Genomic DNA, 16506 nt, shown 5'->3' with positions numbered 1-16506 from the left:
ACAGACTTAAAACGAAGAGATTTGGACATAGCCTGGTACAATTGGCAGAAAGCCAGATTTCCTCTATTTTAGGACATGTAGCTTATAATTTCAGTCATGAAGAAATGAAAGCGAAAGACATGGAAGAAGATAAACACCCACACAGGAACATATTGTTTGATTTAACTTGTTTGCTGGATGAACTCAGAGGCTGTGAAAAATGAATGAAGGATTAACATTGGATTGATTTATGGGAATCGCCTGGACTAACTTAGAAGCAGAACGAATGTGAGATGATCACCCCCCCCCCCCCGACTTCAGAGCATGGGAAGTCAAAGATTTATAATTTGGCATAATATTTGGACTGTTTAATTATTTTATAATTCGGAACGTTTTTAATGTGGCTTTTATTGGATTGTTAAATTGAAAAACTTAATATTATTTAAAAGAAGAAGAAGTAAGCCCCACCAACTTCAGTTGGACTTGCCCCCAAGTAAAGATTGTGTTCTTCGTGACCCCATGGGGTCACGAAGCGTCAAACAACAACAACAAAAAAGATTGTGTATAGGACTGTAGCTTCAGTCAGGGCTGTTTCAGATGTCTCCCACCTCACACAGAAAGCACTTCCACATAGGAAACATAGAAGTGTGTGAAATAGCCCACATGGCGACTGAAATCACCCATTTGCTCATTGGGAGGATCTTCCTCCTCCCAAGTCAAAGCTTTTTCTGCTTTTCCAACGCAGCATTTTAATGAAGTTAAGACTCGCACTGAAAACCTTATCATGCTGAAAAACCATTTTGTAGAAGGTATCAATAGGCAGGTCTCCATTTGGATCAGCATATTTCAGTGTTGTAATTGGAGTGTATAATGTGTTGGTCTGGTGGCGAAAAGGAGGATTTTCGGCCAGAATTATCTTCACTGTATGCTGTAAGAATGAGAAAAGAAGACATGATGACATTCTGGAATTGCACCAGACTGAGTGTGTGTGTGTACACGTGTACGTGTATGCAAATATATTTGGAAGTGGGGGTGGAGAACGCAAAGAGAAAAAACTCTGGGGAATAAAATCAGCACTTTAACTCAATATTGCTGTTTGGGTTGCTTACGTTGTTCCAGCAATGATGTTTTGAAAGTGAGCTTACTGGAAGAGCAGGAACAGTTTAAACACACACACACACACACACACACACACAATCTCTGACTATTTTTAATCTGAAACTGCTATATCAGTGACACTCTCAGAACATACCTTCAAGATAAGTGTCCCCTACCAGTAATAGAGTACTCCTAGTTTCAAATGTGTTATTTGTTTCTGGAAAAATTGAGACCAAAGAAATTGAATGAAGCTTCTACTATCACCCTCCCACTCACCACCAATGTATGCTCACCGCAGCCGTTGCTAACAATCGCCAAAGTTATTTGCCACTGCCAATCCCCTGTCCGCTCACCACCACAACCGCCAATCCCCCGCACGCTCACTTGCCGCCAATCGTGCTTTCGCCACAGCCATCGCCAAAACTTATTGAGCTTTTTTGGGGGGGCACGACTGATCCCCTGTCCACCCACTTGCTGCAGAAAATCGCTACCATGCCCCACTCTGCATTCAGTATCCATGTATAAGACGACCCCCAATTTTTGCCTAACATTTTAAGGCAAAAAACATCATCTTATACATGGAAAAATATGGTACATAACATAGTAACACACACACACACCACCGTTTAAAAAGGTCATAGACTGTTAATTAGTCAAAAACCTGGGAGAAGAGGAATGTTTTTGTCTGGCACCTAAAGACTTGCAATGAAGATATTATCCACTTCAGCTCATCCTGAACATGCAAGTGATTTTGGTAAGATGCTCAGACAAAGGTTTGTTGGCCCATTGCCTAGTTACATTTAGTGTTGGCTAGACTCTTCCTGCCTAAAATTTTATTACTCACATTAACAGAGCCTTGTGAGTACAGATATTTTTAGACTTGGCTGTCACTTCCCCCCGACTTTCATTGGATTGTACTTTCACCAGAACCTGATGTTGAGCAATTGCCAGTGGCATAATGTCTCGATGTCTCAAGGCTGGCGAACCATAATTATGTAACCCAGTCTTAAATTCCACAAAAACCTTCTAATGCATTACCTCTGCTATGTCTTCAGCTGTTTGTCCCAGGGTCTGGAAAATTTGCTTGTAATTTTTCAGGTAAATATTTACAAACATGTCTGCTGTTTCTTTATCTGCAGCTGAAAGATCCATGTTCATCCCATCTTCAAACACTTTTCTTTCAAACTCTGTAACCACAGGCCCTGGTTCTATTAAACTCAGACTGTTTGGGAAAATAAAGAAACAGGATATATCATGTAAGTCATCTACTATATGCAGAAGATGGTAGATGCAAACCCTTAGTTACTGGGCATAAATTGGCAAAGAGTAAAGCCATGCAACATAGTGCTTAATTTTAGCATTAATTTTAATCCATATCCAGAAGTGAACATTCAAAATCACGAGTTCGTTTTCTTACATTTGCATCTTGCATTTCACTCTTGGATATCCTTAGTAAAAGGTGAAAGATTTATGACAGCCAGTGTGGTGTAGTGGTTAAGAGCGGTAGACTCGTAATCTGGGGAACCGGGTTCGCGTCTCCGCTCCTCCACATGCAGCTGCTGGGTGACCTTGGGCTAGTCACACTTCTCTGAAGTCTCTCAGCCCCACTCGCCTCACAGAGTGTTTGTTGTGGGGGAGGAAGGGAAAGGAGAATGTTAGCCGCTTTGAGACTCCTTCGGGTAGTGATAAAGCGGGATATCAAATCCAAACTCTTATATGATCTGAGGATTGTATAAGAGTGGCATAATGTGGTTTCCAGACCAGGGGTTGGCAACCTAAGGCCCATAGGCCGCCCCCGAACTGAGCTGCCTGCTTGGCGAGTCCCAAACCGGCGCAGTGCGGTGAGGGAACTCGCTTCTGCGGCGCCGGAAATCACGTCTGCGTTTGCACAATCCAGCCCACAGAGGAATCTCCGTTGGAGTGAACCGGCCCAGGCGGGGTAAACCTTGCCGACCCCTGTTCTAGACACTGCCAGTCAACATCCACCTGTCTCAAGAGACAATGGAGTGCACCTCCTGGGGTGAAGTCAAACCGCTACTTTAGCAGCACTGAAGTAAATTTAAATTTAAGTAATCAATGAGCCAGGCTGATACTTACTTAAGTTTAAACTTGAGCGCTTGTATGGCTAAACTTTCACAAAATCCTTCCACCGCAAATTTAGATGCAGCATAAACATCATTGAACAAAATCCCTATAGATTAAAAAATTAAAAAAAAAATAGTGAGTTGCTAATCTTAATATAACCTGGGCTGATGATGAAACCATCATGTAAGAGTCTCCTGTGTACCATACACAACATCAGATCAACATCATTTTAGGCTGTCAGCATTACAAATGGTTTTTTTATTTAATTAGAGTGAATCACTGTCGAGGCCAAGCAGAAGGAACAACGAACGTGCATTTACTTTGCCCCTTTCACCTCTTGCCCAAAAGATTTTACGACAAAGCTCATTTACTAAATGGGATGAATGCACATGCCATCCTTCTTTCAAATCACCTCCAGTATTCAGGAAAGGGGATGGAAAAGACACCAGATGGTTCCCATCCCTTAGGTTAGGCAAATGTTTCTAAGTCCATGCAAACCGAAAGCATTTCAGATAACATTTTGGATAACACTCAGGCAAGTAAACTTCAGTCTTGCCTTTAAAGGTAAAGGTAAAGGAACCCCTGACCATTAGGTCCAGTCGTGTCCGACTCTGGGGTTACGGCCCTCATCTCGCGTAGTGGTTAAGAGTGGTATACTCGTAATCTGGGGAACCAGGTTCGTGTCTCCGCTCATCCACATGCAGCTGCTGGGTGACCTTGGGCTAGTCACACTTCTTTGAAGTCTCTCAGCCCCACTCACCTCACAGAGTGTTTGTTGTGGGGGAGGAAGGGAAAGGAGAATGTTAGCCACTCTGAGACTCCTTCGGGTAGTGAGAAGCAGGATATCAAATCCAAACTCTTCTTCTTCTCTTCTTACTGGTTGAGGGAGCCGGCGTACAGCTTCCGGGTCATGTGGCCAGCATGACAAAGCCGCTTCTGGCGAACCAGAGCAGCGCATGGAAACGCCGTTTACCTTCCCGCCAGAGCGGTACCTATTTATCTATTTGCACTTTTGGTGTGCTTTCGAACTGCTAGGTGGGCAGGAGCTGGGACTGAGCAACAGGGGCTCACCCCGCCGCGGGGATTCGAACCGCCAACACCTTCTGATCAGCAAGCCCTAGGCTCTGTGGTTTAAACCACAGCGCCACCCTTGCCTTTCTTCACCATAAATCTCCAGCCCAGTCCTTACCCTCAGAAGGGCTTGACACAACACTTCTGTGCAGTCTTTGCTGTTGCTACACACTGTGGCACAACTCCATTGACACAACGTTCTGGGTTACAATGCCACAAATAAGGGCATTGTGTTGCAAGAGCAGACTTTGCTCTTTAGCTGCAGATTGCAGCTCAGTTGCCCATACTACAGGACTAAAATCATCGCAATCCTTGATCTCGTTTCTAGTATTTCTTGCCTAAAAACCACAAGCCAGCTATCTGGCATTCCTTTACTTGAATAAGGGAGGAAGGAAAAGCCACAAAAATCACTTGCTGCTGAATCAGGAGCAGAAGTAACCAGGGCTGAGATGTTTCAGCATTAGCAAAACTTCAGCTGATGCCAGTGTTCAAAACTGAGGTATGAAAGCTAGGAGCTAAATGGCATCTTAAATCTAGGTTATGGGCGCAACAATGGAATGTCTAGGCACATTTTTGTAACAAGAATACAAAGCTGAAAACGAATGAACTGCAGCTAAAATTTTATGTTCATTTTTCACATGATCTAGTCCTTCCCCTGACCACCCACCCCCCTAATATTCTACGAGGGTCTTTTCTCCAGTCTTCAGTGAGTAGCTGAAAGTGGGGAGACAGAAAAAGGTCCGCCTTCCCTTCCACTCTGCAGTTTTAATCTGAAATCTTAGGTGCTGTACTGCGCCCAGAGCTCAGAAACTACTTGTGCTAATGAAATTCCCTGATGCAAAATGCACAGCCCTAGAACAATTGTAGTTTTGAACACTGGCTGATGCAGAATTAATTCTGCGGAAGCACAAAGGGCAAATCTAAAGGTAGTGTTGCCACTTAAAACGGGATAAAAATGTAGGATGAGAAGGCTCTTGAAGAATATGGGAACATAAGAGCCTTCTGGATCATTGAGTCCAGCATCCTGTTCTCACTTTGGCTAACCAGATGCCTATGTTAGATGCCCATAACCGGAAGCCTATTGCAAGAGTCCTCTCCTGCGGTTTCCAGCAACTGACATTCAGAAGTATAACTACCCCCAGCCGTGGGATCAGAACATAGCCATCATTAAACTGCAATACATGCTGCAGATCACTGGAAGGGCAGATCCTGAAGTTGAGGCTCCAGTACTTTGGCCACCTCATGAGAAGAGAAGACTCCCTGGAAAAGACCCTGATGTTGGGAAAGATGGAGGGCACAAGGAGAAGGGGACGACAGAGGATGAGATGGTTGGACAGTGTTCTCGAAGCAACTGGCATGAGTTTGGCCAAACTGCGGGAGGCAGTGGAGGATAGGGGTGCCTGGCATGCTCTGGTCCATGGGGTCACAAAGAGTCGGACACGACTGAACGACTGAACAGCAACAACACGCTGCAGTAACTAATTAGATGCAATATTACTTTGCCTTGTACTCCCATGACACTGCTAATAATCACGATATGGCCACTTTTTCTCTTCTTCATGTCGGGTAAAATCTCCTTCAGCAGTCGGACCAGCCCAAAGAAGTTTGTATCCATCACGTTTTGCATCTCTTTGATGGTCTGGCATTCTATAGGTCCAATGAGTCCCATGCCGGCATTGCTAACTGTATAAATGCAAAACAACAACAACAACAGTAACAAGCCATCATTTGCCACTCAAGTTGCTCTTATTTTTTTCATGTGCAACAAACGTGTGGGACCACCCATTAACTCAGGTTTCTGGTTACCACACTAAAACACAACCTACAATAAAAAATGTAAAACAATAAGCACCATTGCAAATCGGCATCTAAAAGCTAGTATGAACCCAGCAGCATAAAATCAGTTTAAAACAAGCAAGGGGTGGAAATTAAAAGCACAAAATGTGTAACTTGAAAGGGGAATAAAAATATTTTCCTTGGCTGCCTAAAAGACTATAATGTAGGTACCATTAAGCCTTTATGGGGAGGGTATTCCATAAACTATGTAATATCTCTGGGGAAACCCTGGACACATACATCACAAACTAGGCACCACCACCAAAGAAGCATTCCCCCTTGTCACCACCCATCTAAGTCCATTAAGCAGAGGAACCAGGACAAAGGCTCCTCTGATGACCATCTCAAGGACCAGCCAGGTGCCTATGGGAGACCGGATCCCAACACACCAGTGCTTTGCCATTCTCACCAGCTTCCACCCTGTTCCCAGACCTGATTCAAAGTACTTATTCTAAGGTTAGAAGCCAGTTTGGTGTAGTGGTTAAGAGCGGCAGACTCGTAATCTGGGGAACCGGGTTCGTGTCTGCACTCCTCCACATGCAGCTGCTGGGTGACCTTGGGCTAGTCACACTTCTCTGAAGTCTCTCAGCCCCACTCACCTCACAGAGTGTTTGTTGTGGGGGAGGAAGGGAAAAGGAGAATGTTAGCCGCTTTGAGACTCCTTAGGGTAGTGAAAAGCGGGATATCAAATCCAAACTCTTCTTCTCTTCTTAAATGCCCGGGGACCAGGTGACCTGAAGGGTCACCAGCCCCCATCCATCACCTAGTTGCCCTATTTTGGACTAGCTGAAATTTCCAGATCATTTGCATCAACCTAGGGCAGTAATACAACCAGGAGTTACCAGAACAGGCCAGTTATTGTGAAGATGAAATGAGTAGGAGGAGAACTACCTTGAGCTCCTTGGAGGATTGGTGGGATATAAATGTAAGAAATAAATATTAATTTTTACATTAAAATATATACATAAAACGAAAGTTCCATTGGTATTCATTACTTGCCTAGGACATCAATCCGCCTTCCTGGAATGCTACTGACACACATTTTAATAGATTCATCACTGCACACATCCAGCTGTTTAATCTCTAAGATGTTTCCAACAGTATTGCCTGCAGCTTCTATCAGTTTATCCTGTTTAGCCAGATCCCGCATTGTAGCATAAACTGCAAAAAAGGAAAATAAATAAATATCACAAACAGCAATATTTAGCCTTTCATTTCAGAAGGGTGATGAAAATTAGAACACCAATTACACAAACCTTCAGCTCCAGACTCTAAGGTCATAGAAACCCAAATATATTTCCATTTGATAGAGGCTCCAGATTAGAAGAAAATAAAACAGCATGGTCAGCATGGTCAGAACCTAACACATAATTAACCCATTGAAACCAACTTGATGCAGAGTTCAGGGCTTCTTTTTGAACAGACATGTATAGAATTCCACTTCCTAAACACTGCAACCAGTTGGTTTTTCTCTTTTTTTAAAAAAGGCTTACTTCCATACAAGTGGATAGAGGATTGTGGCCATTTTTTTTAAAAAAGGGAAAGAAAAATAATCAGCTGACATTAAAAATAGAAATATTCAATCAATTCTAATTTAAACATATAGATTAAAATAAACAGCTCCTGTGTAGCTTTGTTTTAAGAGCAAGCTCCACTGAACTGAGTGGGACTTACTTCTTTAAAGAAGCCAGATTATACTCCACAAGGGCCAGGGCTTTTTCAGTGTTGGCTCCGACCTGGTGGAATACTCTGTCCCATGAGACTAGGGCCCTGTGGGACCTGGCCTCCTTCCGCAGGACCTGTAAGACAGAGTTATTCCGCCTGGCCTTTAATCTAGCCTGATCCCCTATTACCGGTACTTTTCCCTTTCCCTTCTTTCTGAAGAAACCCTTCTGGGTCCCTACATTAAAATTCCTCCCTGGTCTCCCTACTGGCATAGCATGACTAACCTGGACAGTTAGCCCTGGTGATCCCACTGATGTTTGTTTTTTATGCTGTTTTTTAGCTGTTTTTAAAGTTGTTTTAATAATTGTCTTATATTTGTTGTTAGCTGCCCTGAGCCCGGTTTTTGGATTGGGAAGGGCGGGGTAGAAATAAAAATTTATTTATTATTATTATTAATAATAAGCATAGGATCAGGCTGTAAAATAATGGAGGCTAGTGACATTTGGCTTCTCCAGGAAAGAAAGAAAAACCCTTACACTTTTGTTTCTAAAATTAAATTGCAGAGACTGCAAGGATGCAAAGTTGCATCAAGTCATGCTATGTAAAGCTTTACTACTCAACATAGCTCACACTAGGCAATGTTCAGCAACCCAGGTGAACAAAATTAAAGAGAGAAGGTGTTGTTACCTTTGAATCTTTTCTGTTCATCAGTGGCCATTTTTACAGCCAACGCCAGCCCAATTCCTGAGGAGCAACCTGTGATGAGCACAGTTTTTTGAGCCATTGTGGATGGTAGCAGATGCGCTGGAATGTTTCCCTTAGACAGTCTGTGGACAGTCTGGTAGCTTTGCAGGACAAAAGCTTAATACTCCCCTGGATGCTTTTATTCACAGGACTTTAGGTGTCAGCAAATCTAAAGGTGCATACCTGCGCATTACAGAGCTAAGAAGATAATCTCTGTATGGACAGCAATAAACAAAAATAGATGTTTGGGCATGGTTATATATAAAGGTTGCATAATCTGGCTTGATGATGCATTGTAGGGAAGTCAGGCTTCAAGGTTTCAGCAGTTTTTAAACTGAAAATTTGAACAACAAAATATGAAGGGTGGGTTATCAGAATGTAAACAGGTAACAGGACTGGAGATCAACCAAAGCCTAGAGGGCAATACTTTGCCCAAGTTGTATTTGCAAATTGCATGCATCCTTCAAATTGGTGCTTTAATTTCAAAAGATCTGAGGCAACTCAAAGACAGTTGCCTCCTTAAAAGAAACTCAATTGGGGCCTTCGGTCTTGGCAATCCCTATAACTATCATTGTTGGGCACAATCACTGTGGCCAAATTACATTCTTGCTGAAGCTATCCTTTGTTTCAGGCAGTACTGGTGTTGATGGCTGTTTGGACACTGAAGGACTAGCAGAAACATATCAAGGGGTTCCACAGCAGGGAGACACCGTCAAGGCTATCAAAGAATGTATGGTGGAGGCAAGCCAGGCTGGGGGTTCTTGGTCTTCCCAATTTAAACATGCACTATGTAACACTTCACATTCAGCATCTAGAAGAGGAAACAACTTGCCTTCTGTTATGTGCTGCAATATCTGTTTTCTGCTAGATTTTCCTGTTGACATTTTTTAAAACGCCATGTATTTTAAAAAATAGATTCATCATGAGTAAAGGGGGCTTGTTAGGAGCAAAAGGACATACATATTAGCCCTTGTTCTGAATGTTATTGCTAAGGGAGAGGCAGACATGAGAGGCTTATAGAATTATGAATAGCATAGCTTGGCCAGAGATACATTCCTCTGATCTCTTTCTCATAACTGTGGGTCACCCAATAATATTAATTTGCATTAGGTTCAGAAAAACAAAAGGAAGGACTTATTCACACAACACAATCCCAAAATTCAATACCACAAGGTAAGCTGGTGCCTTTTAGTTTCTTAAAAAAAATAAAAATTGGACAATTTTTTGGATATTTTTCCTCACGTGGTAACTAGTGGGTATGTAACAGAAAAAGCAAGTAACACAATGTGTATTGTTTGTTTATTAATTCAATAATAATACATTTAGCTGAAATATTCAAGTATCAGAAAAATAGTTTTTAAAAAACCCAGATCCTTCAGATTTCTCTTTAAGAGAAAAAAAACCCCACACCTTTATTACTGTACAAATTACTTCAAAGCAGTAATAAAAAAAAATAGAATTGGGATAAATAGGAAGGGATTATGAGTCACTATGTTTCTCAAATATATACAGGGTTTGTATAAAATGGCACATCATTATATTCATGAAGACAACAAATCCATCTGTGGTTGCTTGTTTGCCAGCACACTGTTACTTCATAATCTTTGTTCCTGAAACAGATATTAACATAGGCATTAACAAATGTGAAATTTATTCAGACCTCAAGTTCTAGTTAAAATTAATTACTGGTCTCATACTAAGGATTTGAACAACCCAACTGCCCTCCCCTCACTTGATACAGAGAAGGCCTTTGATAGGATCTTATGGTCCTCCTGGGTAATTTACAAATAGGATACTTTCCCCTGCCCCCCTCATTCCTGGTAGTGAGATCAGCAGTATCCATGCAGCTGGTAGGGAACAAGAGATAGTCTTATTTGTGGATGACATGCTACTCACTATCACAAACCCAGAGAGATCCATCCCTACCTTGACAGCTCTCATAAATGATTTTGGACACCTCTTGGGATACAGCATTAACTGTTCTAAATCAGAACTTGTGCACTTGATGATATCCTAATATCTATCAAAAGCATTGAATTACATTATTCATAATGCTCTATTTGCAATTACAACCAGGTAAAAACTAGTCCTGAAGAAAATTCCTCAAAAAGGTTTTCAGGTTTAGGCTGCACTCCTATGCACACTCACCTGATAGGTAAGCACTGAACAGTGGAACTTACTTCTGCAAAGGAACATACTTTTTATTTTTGATTAAGCTTGTGTCCTTAAAAAATAAAAGGGACCCTATATGCACTCTTGATACATTTGTAAAGTCTGTCCTAGAGGAACATTAATTAGTTAATACATCTTAGTAGTCATGCTTGCTCCACAAAATGTAACTCAAAGAGGGAACAATATTATCATTTCCCTGCCCCACCTCCAAAGTACACTGTGTCCTATTTGCCTAAGAGATACTATGGTACAGAAATACATACTTGAATTGTCCTTTACATCAGGTGAAAATTATGGAGAGTTTTCAGAACACATCTCTTTGTTGATATATTTTAGCATGCCACTAAGAGTTTGGAAGTCACTGCTATCACAAGTGTCATCCTCATCCACAATGTGTGTCAAAGGATCAAAGGAAGATTCATTTGGACTTTTTGGTGAGTCGTGAATTGTGTCTTTTGGCTTCCTGCAAATTACCAAAGAATCGGATGTAAACATGTTTATCGGTTTTAATAAATTTCCATCATCTTTAAAACATGGATCATTAGTGCTTGCAGATTTTCTCTGAGAATGCCTGTCAAAGTCTGGCTCTGGATCTAACCATTGATGAGTGGATATGTTTTGTGGGGCTGATAGTTGCTTGATGCTTTCTGTCCTTTCATGACCTGCAATTCTAGCTTGTAGTCTTGTTACTTCAGATTCCTAAAAATGTAATAAAAACAAATAACTCAACACTTTTATTAAGATAATATTATTCCTTTCACATTAGCTTAGCAATATTTTCACACTACATTCAGTGACAATGTTTTCAGCATTTCCCTGTCCCACTTCATCGGCTGCCATCTACAGAGGGCAGGAAGACACTGAACATGATTGGGCTTCCTATTTCTTATTCTATCTAGATATTATCCAGGAAATGGGAAGACACAGGTCAACAACAGTCACCCCCTAAAAAAATGTCTAGTCAGGCTCCAAACCAGGGGTGGGGACATTTTTAAGTCCCATAGTTGCATTCCATGGGGGTTGAACACCCATCAGAAGTGCAGCTAGAGGCAAAAGTGGGTGAGGTCCAAGATAGAACTAAGCACAGCAATGGATGGGACTCTTGGCTTTGGATTCCATCATGCAAAAGCCAGAGGTTTCCACACACCCCTACATTTCCATCTAGCCAAGCAAGAGGCATCATCAAGGACACATTCCAGCCAAGCAAAGGCACTCTAGGATGATACAGAGTACGGCCAGTTAGAGGCAGGTTCTGGGGAGACGGGACGTGGTCTGGGGAGTGTCAATGGCCAAATAGGCTTGGAGGACCATCTTTGGCCCCCAAGTCTCACAAAAGCCTAAATGCTAATAATCTTTGTTAGTAAGTATCAGTGAAAGTGGATAATTTTATTAATTTCTCCTTGTACAGGAGATTTTTGCCATGCTGCCTTGTATTCAAGAACTCTGGCCAGGCGGGAGATCAATTTTAAAGTTTTCAAACAGTTTTATTATTATAGTATTGAAGCAAATTCCAGTCGAAATAAATTCCAGGACAAGGCCCTGTTTCGCTAATTCTTCCTCAGCTAGATTTTCATGGTCAAGGTGTACCAATTCTCTGTATGCCTCTGTATGCCTTGTCCTGGAATTTATTTCGACTGGAATTTGCTTCAATACTATAATAATAAAACTGTTTGAAGACTTTAAAACTGATCTCCCGCCTGGCCAGAGTTCTTGGATTCTTTAATTTTTGACTTCTGGGTATACCCAAGAACTCCAATTTCTACAGCATGCTGCCTTGTATGTCAAGAAAACACATTCTTGTGCTTACTCACTTTGAGAAGCAGAGCTTCGTTTGCTGCATCAATCATGTCATTTCTGGACTTAAGCTGTTCTTGTAGATTACAGACAGTGCCTTGTGCATCTTCCAGGTCTAGCTTCAGCTGCTTCAACTGCCCATAAAGGTGATGCGATTTAGATATTGACTCCTTCCGTTTTGTTTCCTCTGTTTCATGTAAGAGTTTCTGAAGAGATAAAGGTAAGAACAAATTATATTCAAAACTTTATGATCTGTTTATTTAAACTCCAGTCTTATAATAGAGGCCTAGAACAAATAGCCTTATTAAGCTAATGTCCCAATTGATACATAATTACAGAATTCCTTGTTCAAATGACAGTCGCCAAAATCAAATGTTCTTCATCTATCAGTGTTGATTTTGTTATTTGATGAAGGTAGCTGAACTTACGTTTGGGAAGGGATGACAAAGATGAATGGTCCTGAAGCATTCGGGGAAGGCCTATTGCTGAGTAGTGCAGCATCTGCTTTGCATGCAGAAGGTCACAGGTTCAATCCCCAGCATCTCTGGGTAGGGCTGGGAGAGAACGCTGCCTAAAATCCTGGAGAGCCACTGCCAATCACTGTAGGTTGGCCAATGGACTCACTTGGTATAAGGCACCTTCCTATGTTCTCCCTTATTTGCAATGCCAGAATCAAAAGTTTTCCTTTTAAACAAAGGTGCCAAGTAAAACCTACGGCCAGTCTCTAAAATTCCAAGATAAATATTAACTGTTCAGTTCTCATATATCTAAAAATACAACACATGTTGGTAAGAGCAATTTAGTTTTTACCTCTGATGTATAAGACTGCTTTAGTGAGTGTATTTCTGCTGAGAGCCTCCTAATCTCTGTTTGCATTCTTGCTTCTAACTGGGCTTCCCGTGCCTGAGCTGCCCCTAGTTGTTCTGCCAAATGATTTGTACGACTTTCCTAAAAGGCAATTATGAAATGAATAATATCAGCAATAATATTTTTATGCATATAGCATTGTCCTCCTTCCTCCTTTCCCTTTCAGCTTGCAGGGAACCAATGAACCCCCATTAAAGTGAGGAAGCCATTGTTGCCCAATACACATTAAATTGGATACAGGAACACTCCTGTATCGGGCCAATTCTGTTGACAGGAAGAACTATGAAAAACGGTTACTTTTTCATGCGAGAGATGGTTCACTTCTTCCAGTTCAAGAGAGAGCCTATCCACATCTCTCTGAGCTTGAGCCTGTTGTCGGCGACTTTCCAGTAGTTCCAAATGGACCTTTTTCATCTGTTCACGTTCTAGTCTCAGCTGCTGACCCAAATCAAGTATTTCTTTGTGCTGTTCTGCCATGAACTTTTCCTGTTCCTCCACCTTCTAAAAGGGGTAAACAATGTGCATTAACAAAACTTAAGCATTTTCCCATCCTTTCCCCCCCCCATTTTTAACAGACCATTCTGCTGCCATACCTTATCAGATCCATTATCTGTGTAGCCTTCTGTCCTCACTATGATAAATAATCAGTAGCATATTAGACCACCATGAGATGAAGGGAAACAAACAATGAGGCCACAATCCTATATAGACACTTACTGTCAAATTGATGGATTAAGAATACAAAAAGCTGCTTGCATGGGAAGTAATATTTGCTAATTACTTCTCCCCCCATCACAGCCCTTGCACTTAAAAAATCTGCTGTGAAGCATGGGAGGAGGTGTGTGTGTATATTCAGCAATAATTAAATAAATAAAAATTCAGACACCCCTTGCTTTCTCCAGCAGGAGCCTTCTGTTTACAGAAGAGCAAATCTGGATTCAACCCCTTATGAACAGGATGCATTTCTCTCTTATCCTTTATGGTTTAGGCTGATGGAAAATCAGATAGTGACTATAGTCACAGACAAAAACTATTATGCAAATAAAAAACTTACTTTCTCAATATCTGTTACTTTTTCCTGTTTTCTTCCAGTTTCCTTTTTAAGACGATTTATCTCTTGATCTTGTTGGAGGATGTTCAACTCTTTCTCCTGAAGTTCACCTTTGGAATGCTGTAGCTTGCTCTCTAAACTCTCAATCTGGCAACAGGGTGTAGGACAGGATTACTTATTAAGAGAATTATCTATTTTAGGAATTGTAACAAAAGCCCCATAGCACATCTAATATACACTATGGGAATTAAACTCTACAACTTCTGTTTAAAATCTACAGTTGGTCAGTTGCGCAGATTCTGTGACAGTATTTAACTCTTCCACTTTAGTTAATGCAATATTATTTTTCATTAACTGTGGCTGAAGTTGGCTCCTTCCCTTCCATTTTTTACCCTCATACATATGTAGTTTCAGGAAAGGCATCCTCAGAATGGGCAGAGCCTGCAACTGCTGACACCAATAAAAGGAGAAGGCTTGGTACAAAAGAATGTTGCAGCACCAATGTGTTTCAGGTAACTGTTTTGTCTGTCCCACTAATGCAGTGGTAAAATGTACTGATTGTGTATAGGCAGGTAGCATGTGCTGTGAGACTTCTTGTAATTCACCTGTGATTATGACACTGTTCTACTTGTGCAACTGATAATTTTATGTACATTAATGGCACAACATGTATTGCTATGTTTAAAAAACTATATTGTTATTTAAGACACACACAGCCAATATACTGTTTCATGCTTCAAAACTTCCACAAGCTATTATATTAGTAAGGGTTACATTTGACTTCAATACAATTTTTCCCCCAACAATAGATAATCAAAGCACCTGTCTGTTGCATTCCTTGATCTGCAACTCTGCTTTTTCCAAATTTCCTTCTAATTTAATTATTTTTTGTTCCAATTCTCCCCTGTGCTCACGTACTGACATATCCAACTGTGTAACCTTAAAAGGGAGAGAGGGAGAGAGAGAGAGAGAGAGAGAGAAGGCAGAAACATGAAACAAGAATTAGAAGTTTCTTATTTTGTATGAAATTATGCACCTCAGAGTTGTGGTTATCACTTAGGCCCCCAAAACATGTATGAGGCCTATCAAAATTCATAAATTATACCGATAAAATTCTAACCTGAGCTGCTCTTTGTTTCAAATCCCAATTCCTTTCTTTTAGTATCTTTTCCATCTCAAGGAGTTCTTGCCTTTTGTTCTCAAGTTCATCCTTGCAGTCTCTGCAATTTAAATTTAAAAATAAAGCATAAGATTTCCAAAGTACTAGTTCGCAATGGTGATACAGCTCAGTAACAAGAGTTCAGCCTACCTTAGTTCTTCTGTTAAATTCTCAATAGCAGCATACTTCTCCTCCAGAGCCAACTGTGTTTCCTGTAGCATATTCCGAAGTTCTTGCAGTTGTCTCAAACTAGTTTTTAGCTTCCCAGTGGCATTCTGCAGGTCAGTCTCCAGCGTTCCTATTTTCTGCTTAGAATCCTTTTGCTGTGTCTCAGCTTGAAGCAGTTTATCTTCTAACTGTTTCACTGTAGTGCATATGGAAAGCAGAAAAGGATGTTAAGTGTGTGTGTGTGTGTGTGTGTAGGCTGAGGACTACATACTGAATTCACGGCTGTGTTCTAGCAGTGAAAAAGCTGGCATCTGTGCTAGTCATACATATTAGACAGCTCTGCAAAGATTCTACAGCCCTGTTCCCTGTCAGTTTCTTTCATGTAGGCTTACCATTCCAATGTATATTATCCATGGGAAACACATCACATTCATTTCAAAGTAGTCCTTCGCATTGAAAAAGCATAGTAAAGAGACTACCTTGCTGTGTCTTTTTCTGCAGTTCTTCATGTTTCTCCTCCAAAGTCATTTCCAAGTGGCCCAGCTGTGTTGCTTTAGCGTGACCATCTCGTCTTAAGTGAACTAACTCTTTCTCCATGTCTATTAGCTCATCTTTACATTGATCCATCTCTATCTTAATTTGCCTTAAAAAAGCAGAATTAGAAAATCTCAATCAGTAACTGAAATAAGTGTGTTCTTAATGCTACTCTGAGCAAAATATATACCTACGGCACACTTGAGTACATGTATTTAAGAAGTTGGAATTATGTATCTGTCTCCAAGTAAGATGGGTCTGCAACAGCACAATAACTTATGCC

General features: G+C 41.0%; 2 protein-coding genes across 2 annotated transcripts in view; both read right to left on the bottom strand.

The window, feature by feature from the left end:
• Positions 1-538: 538 nt before the first annotated feature.
• Positions 539-8886, bottom strand: LOC117048119 (retinol dehydrogenase 8-like). The gene is made up of 6 exons (XM_033151542.1): positions 8422-8886; positions 7069-7230; positions 5737-5916; positions 3175-3268; positions 2116-2299; positions 539-907 (listed from the first exon to the last, which is right to left on the bottom strand). The coding sequence occupies exons 1-6, from the start codon at positions 8516-8518 to the stop codon at positions 668-670; spliced, it is 957 nt and encodes a 318-aa protein (XP_033007433.1). The 5' UTR covers positions 8519-8886; the 3' UTR covers positions 539-667.
• An 874-nt stretch (positions 8887-9760) lies between these two features.
• Positions 9761-16506, bottom strand: part of CCDC18 (coiled-coil domain containing 18) — a 30996-nt gene continuing 24250 nt past the window's right edge. Inside the window, exons 20-29 of the mRNA XM_033151541.1 lie at positions 16169-16332; positions 15672-15885; positions 15483-15582; positions 15185-15301; positions 14366-14509; positions 13609-13812; positions 13255-13392; positions 12462-12650; positions 10914-11349; positions 9761-10088 (exon numbers count right to left, since the gene is read on the bottom strand). Coding sequence (XP_033007432.1) covers positions 10942-11349; positions 12462-12650; positions 13255-13392; positions 13609-13812; positions 14366-14509; positions 15185-15301; positions 15483-15582; positions 15672-15885; positions 16169-16332 — 1678 coding nt within the window. The 3' untranslated portion in view covers positions 9761-10088; positions 10914-10941. The remainder of the gene's footprint in view (positions 10089-10913; positions 11350-12461; positions 12651-13254; positions 13393-13608; positions 13813-14365; positions 14510-15184; positions 15302-15482; positions 15583-15671; positions 15886-16168; positions 16333-16506) is intronic.

This window comes from Lacerta agilis, chromosome 6, assembly GCF_009819535.1.
Source record: "Lacerta agilis isolate rLacAgi1 chromosome 6, rLacAgi1.pri, whole genome shotgun sequence".
Classification (NCBI taxonomy): Eukaryota; Metazoa; Chordata; class Lepidosauria; order Squamata; family Lacertidae; genus Lacerta; species Lacerta agilis.
The sequence above is the reverse complement of the archived record's forward strand: the minus strand, read 5'-3'. Positions and strand labels throughout refer to the sequence as shown.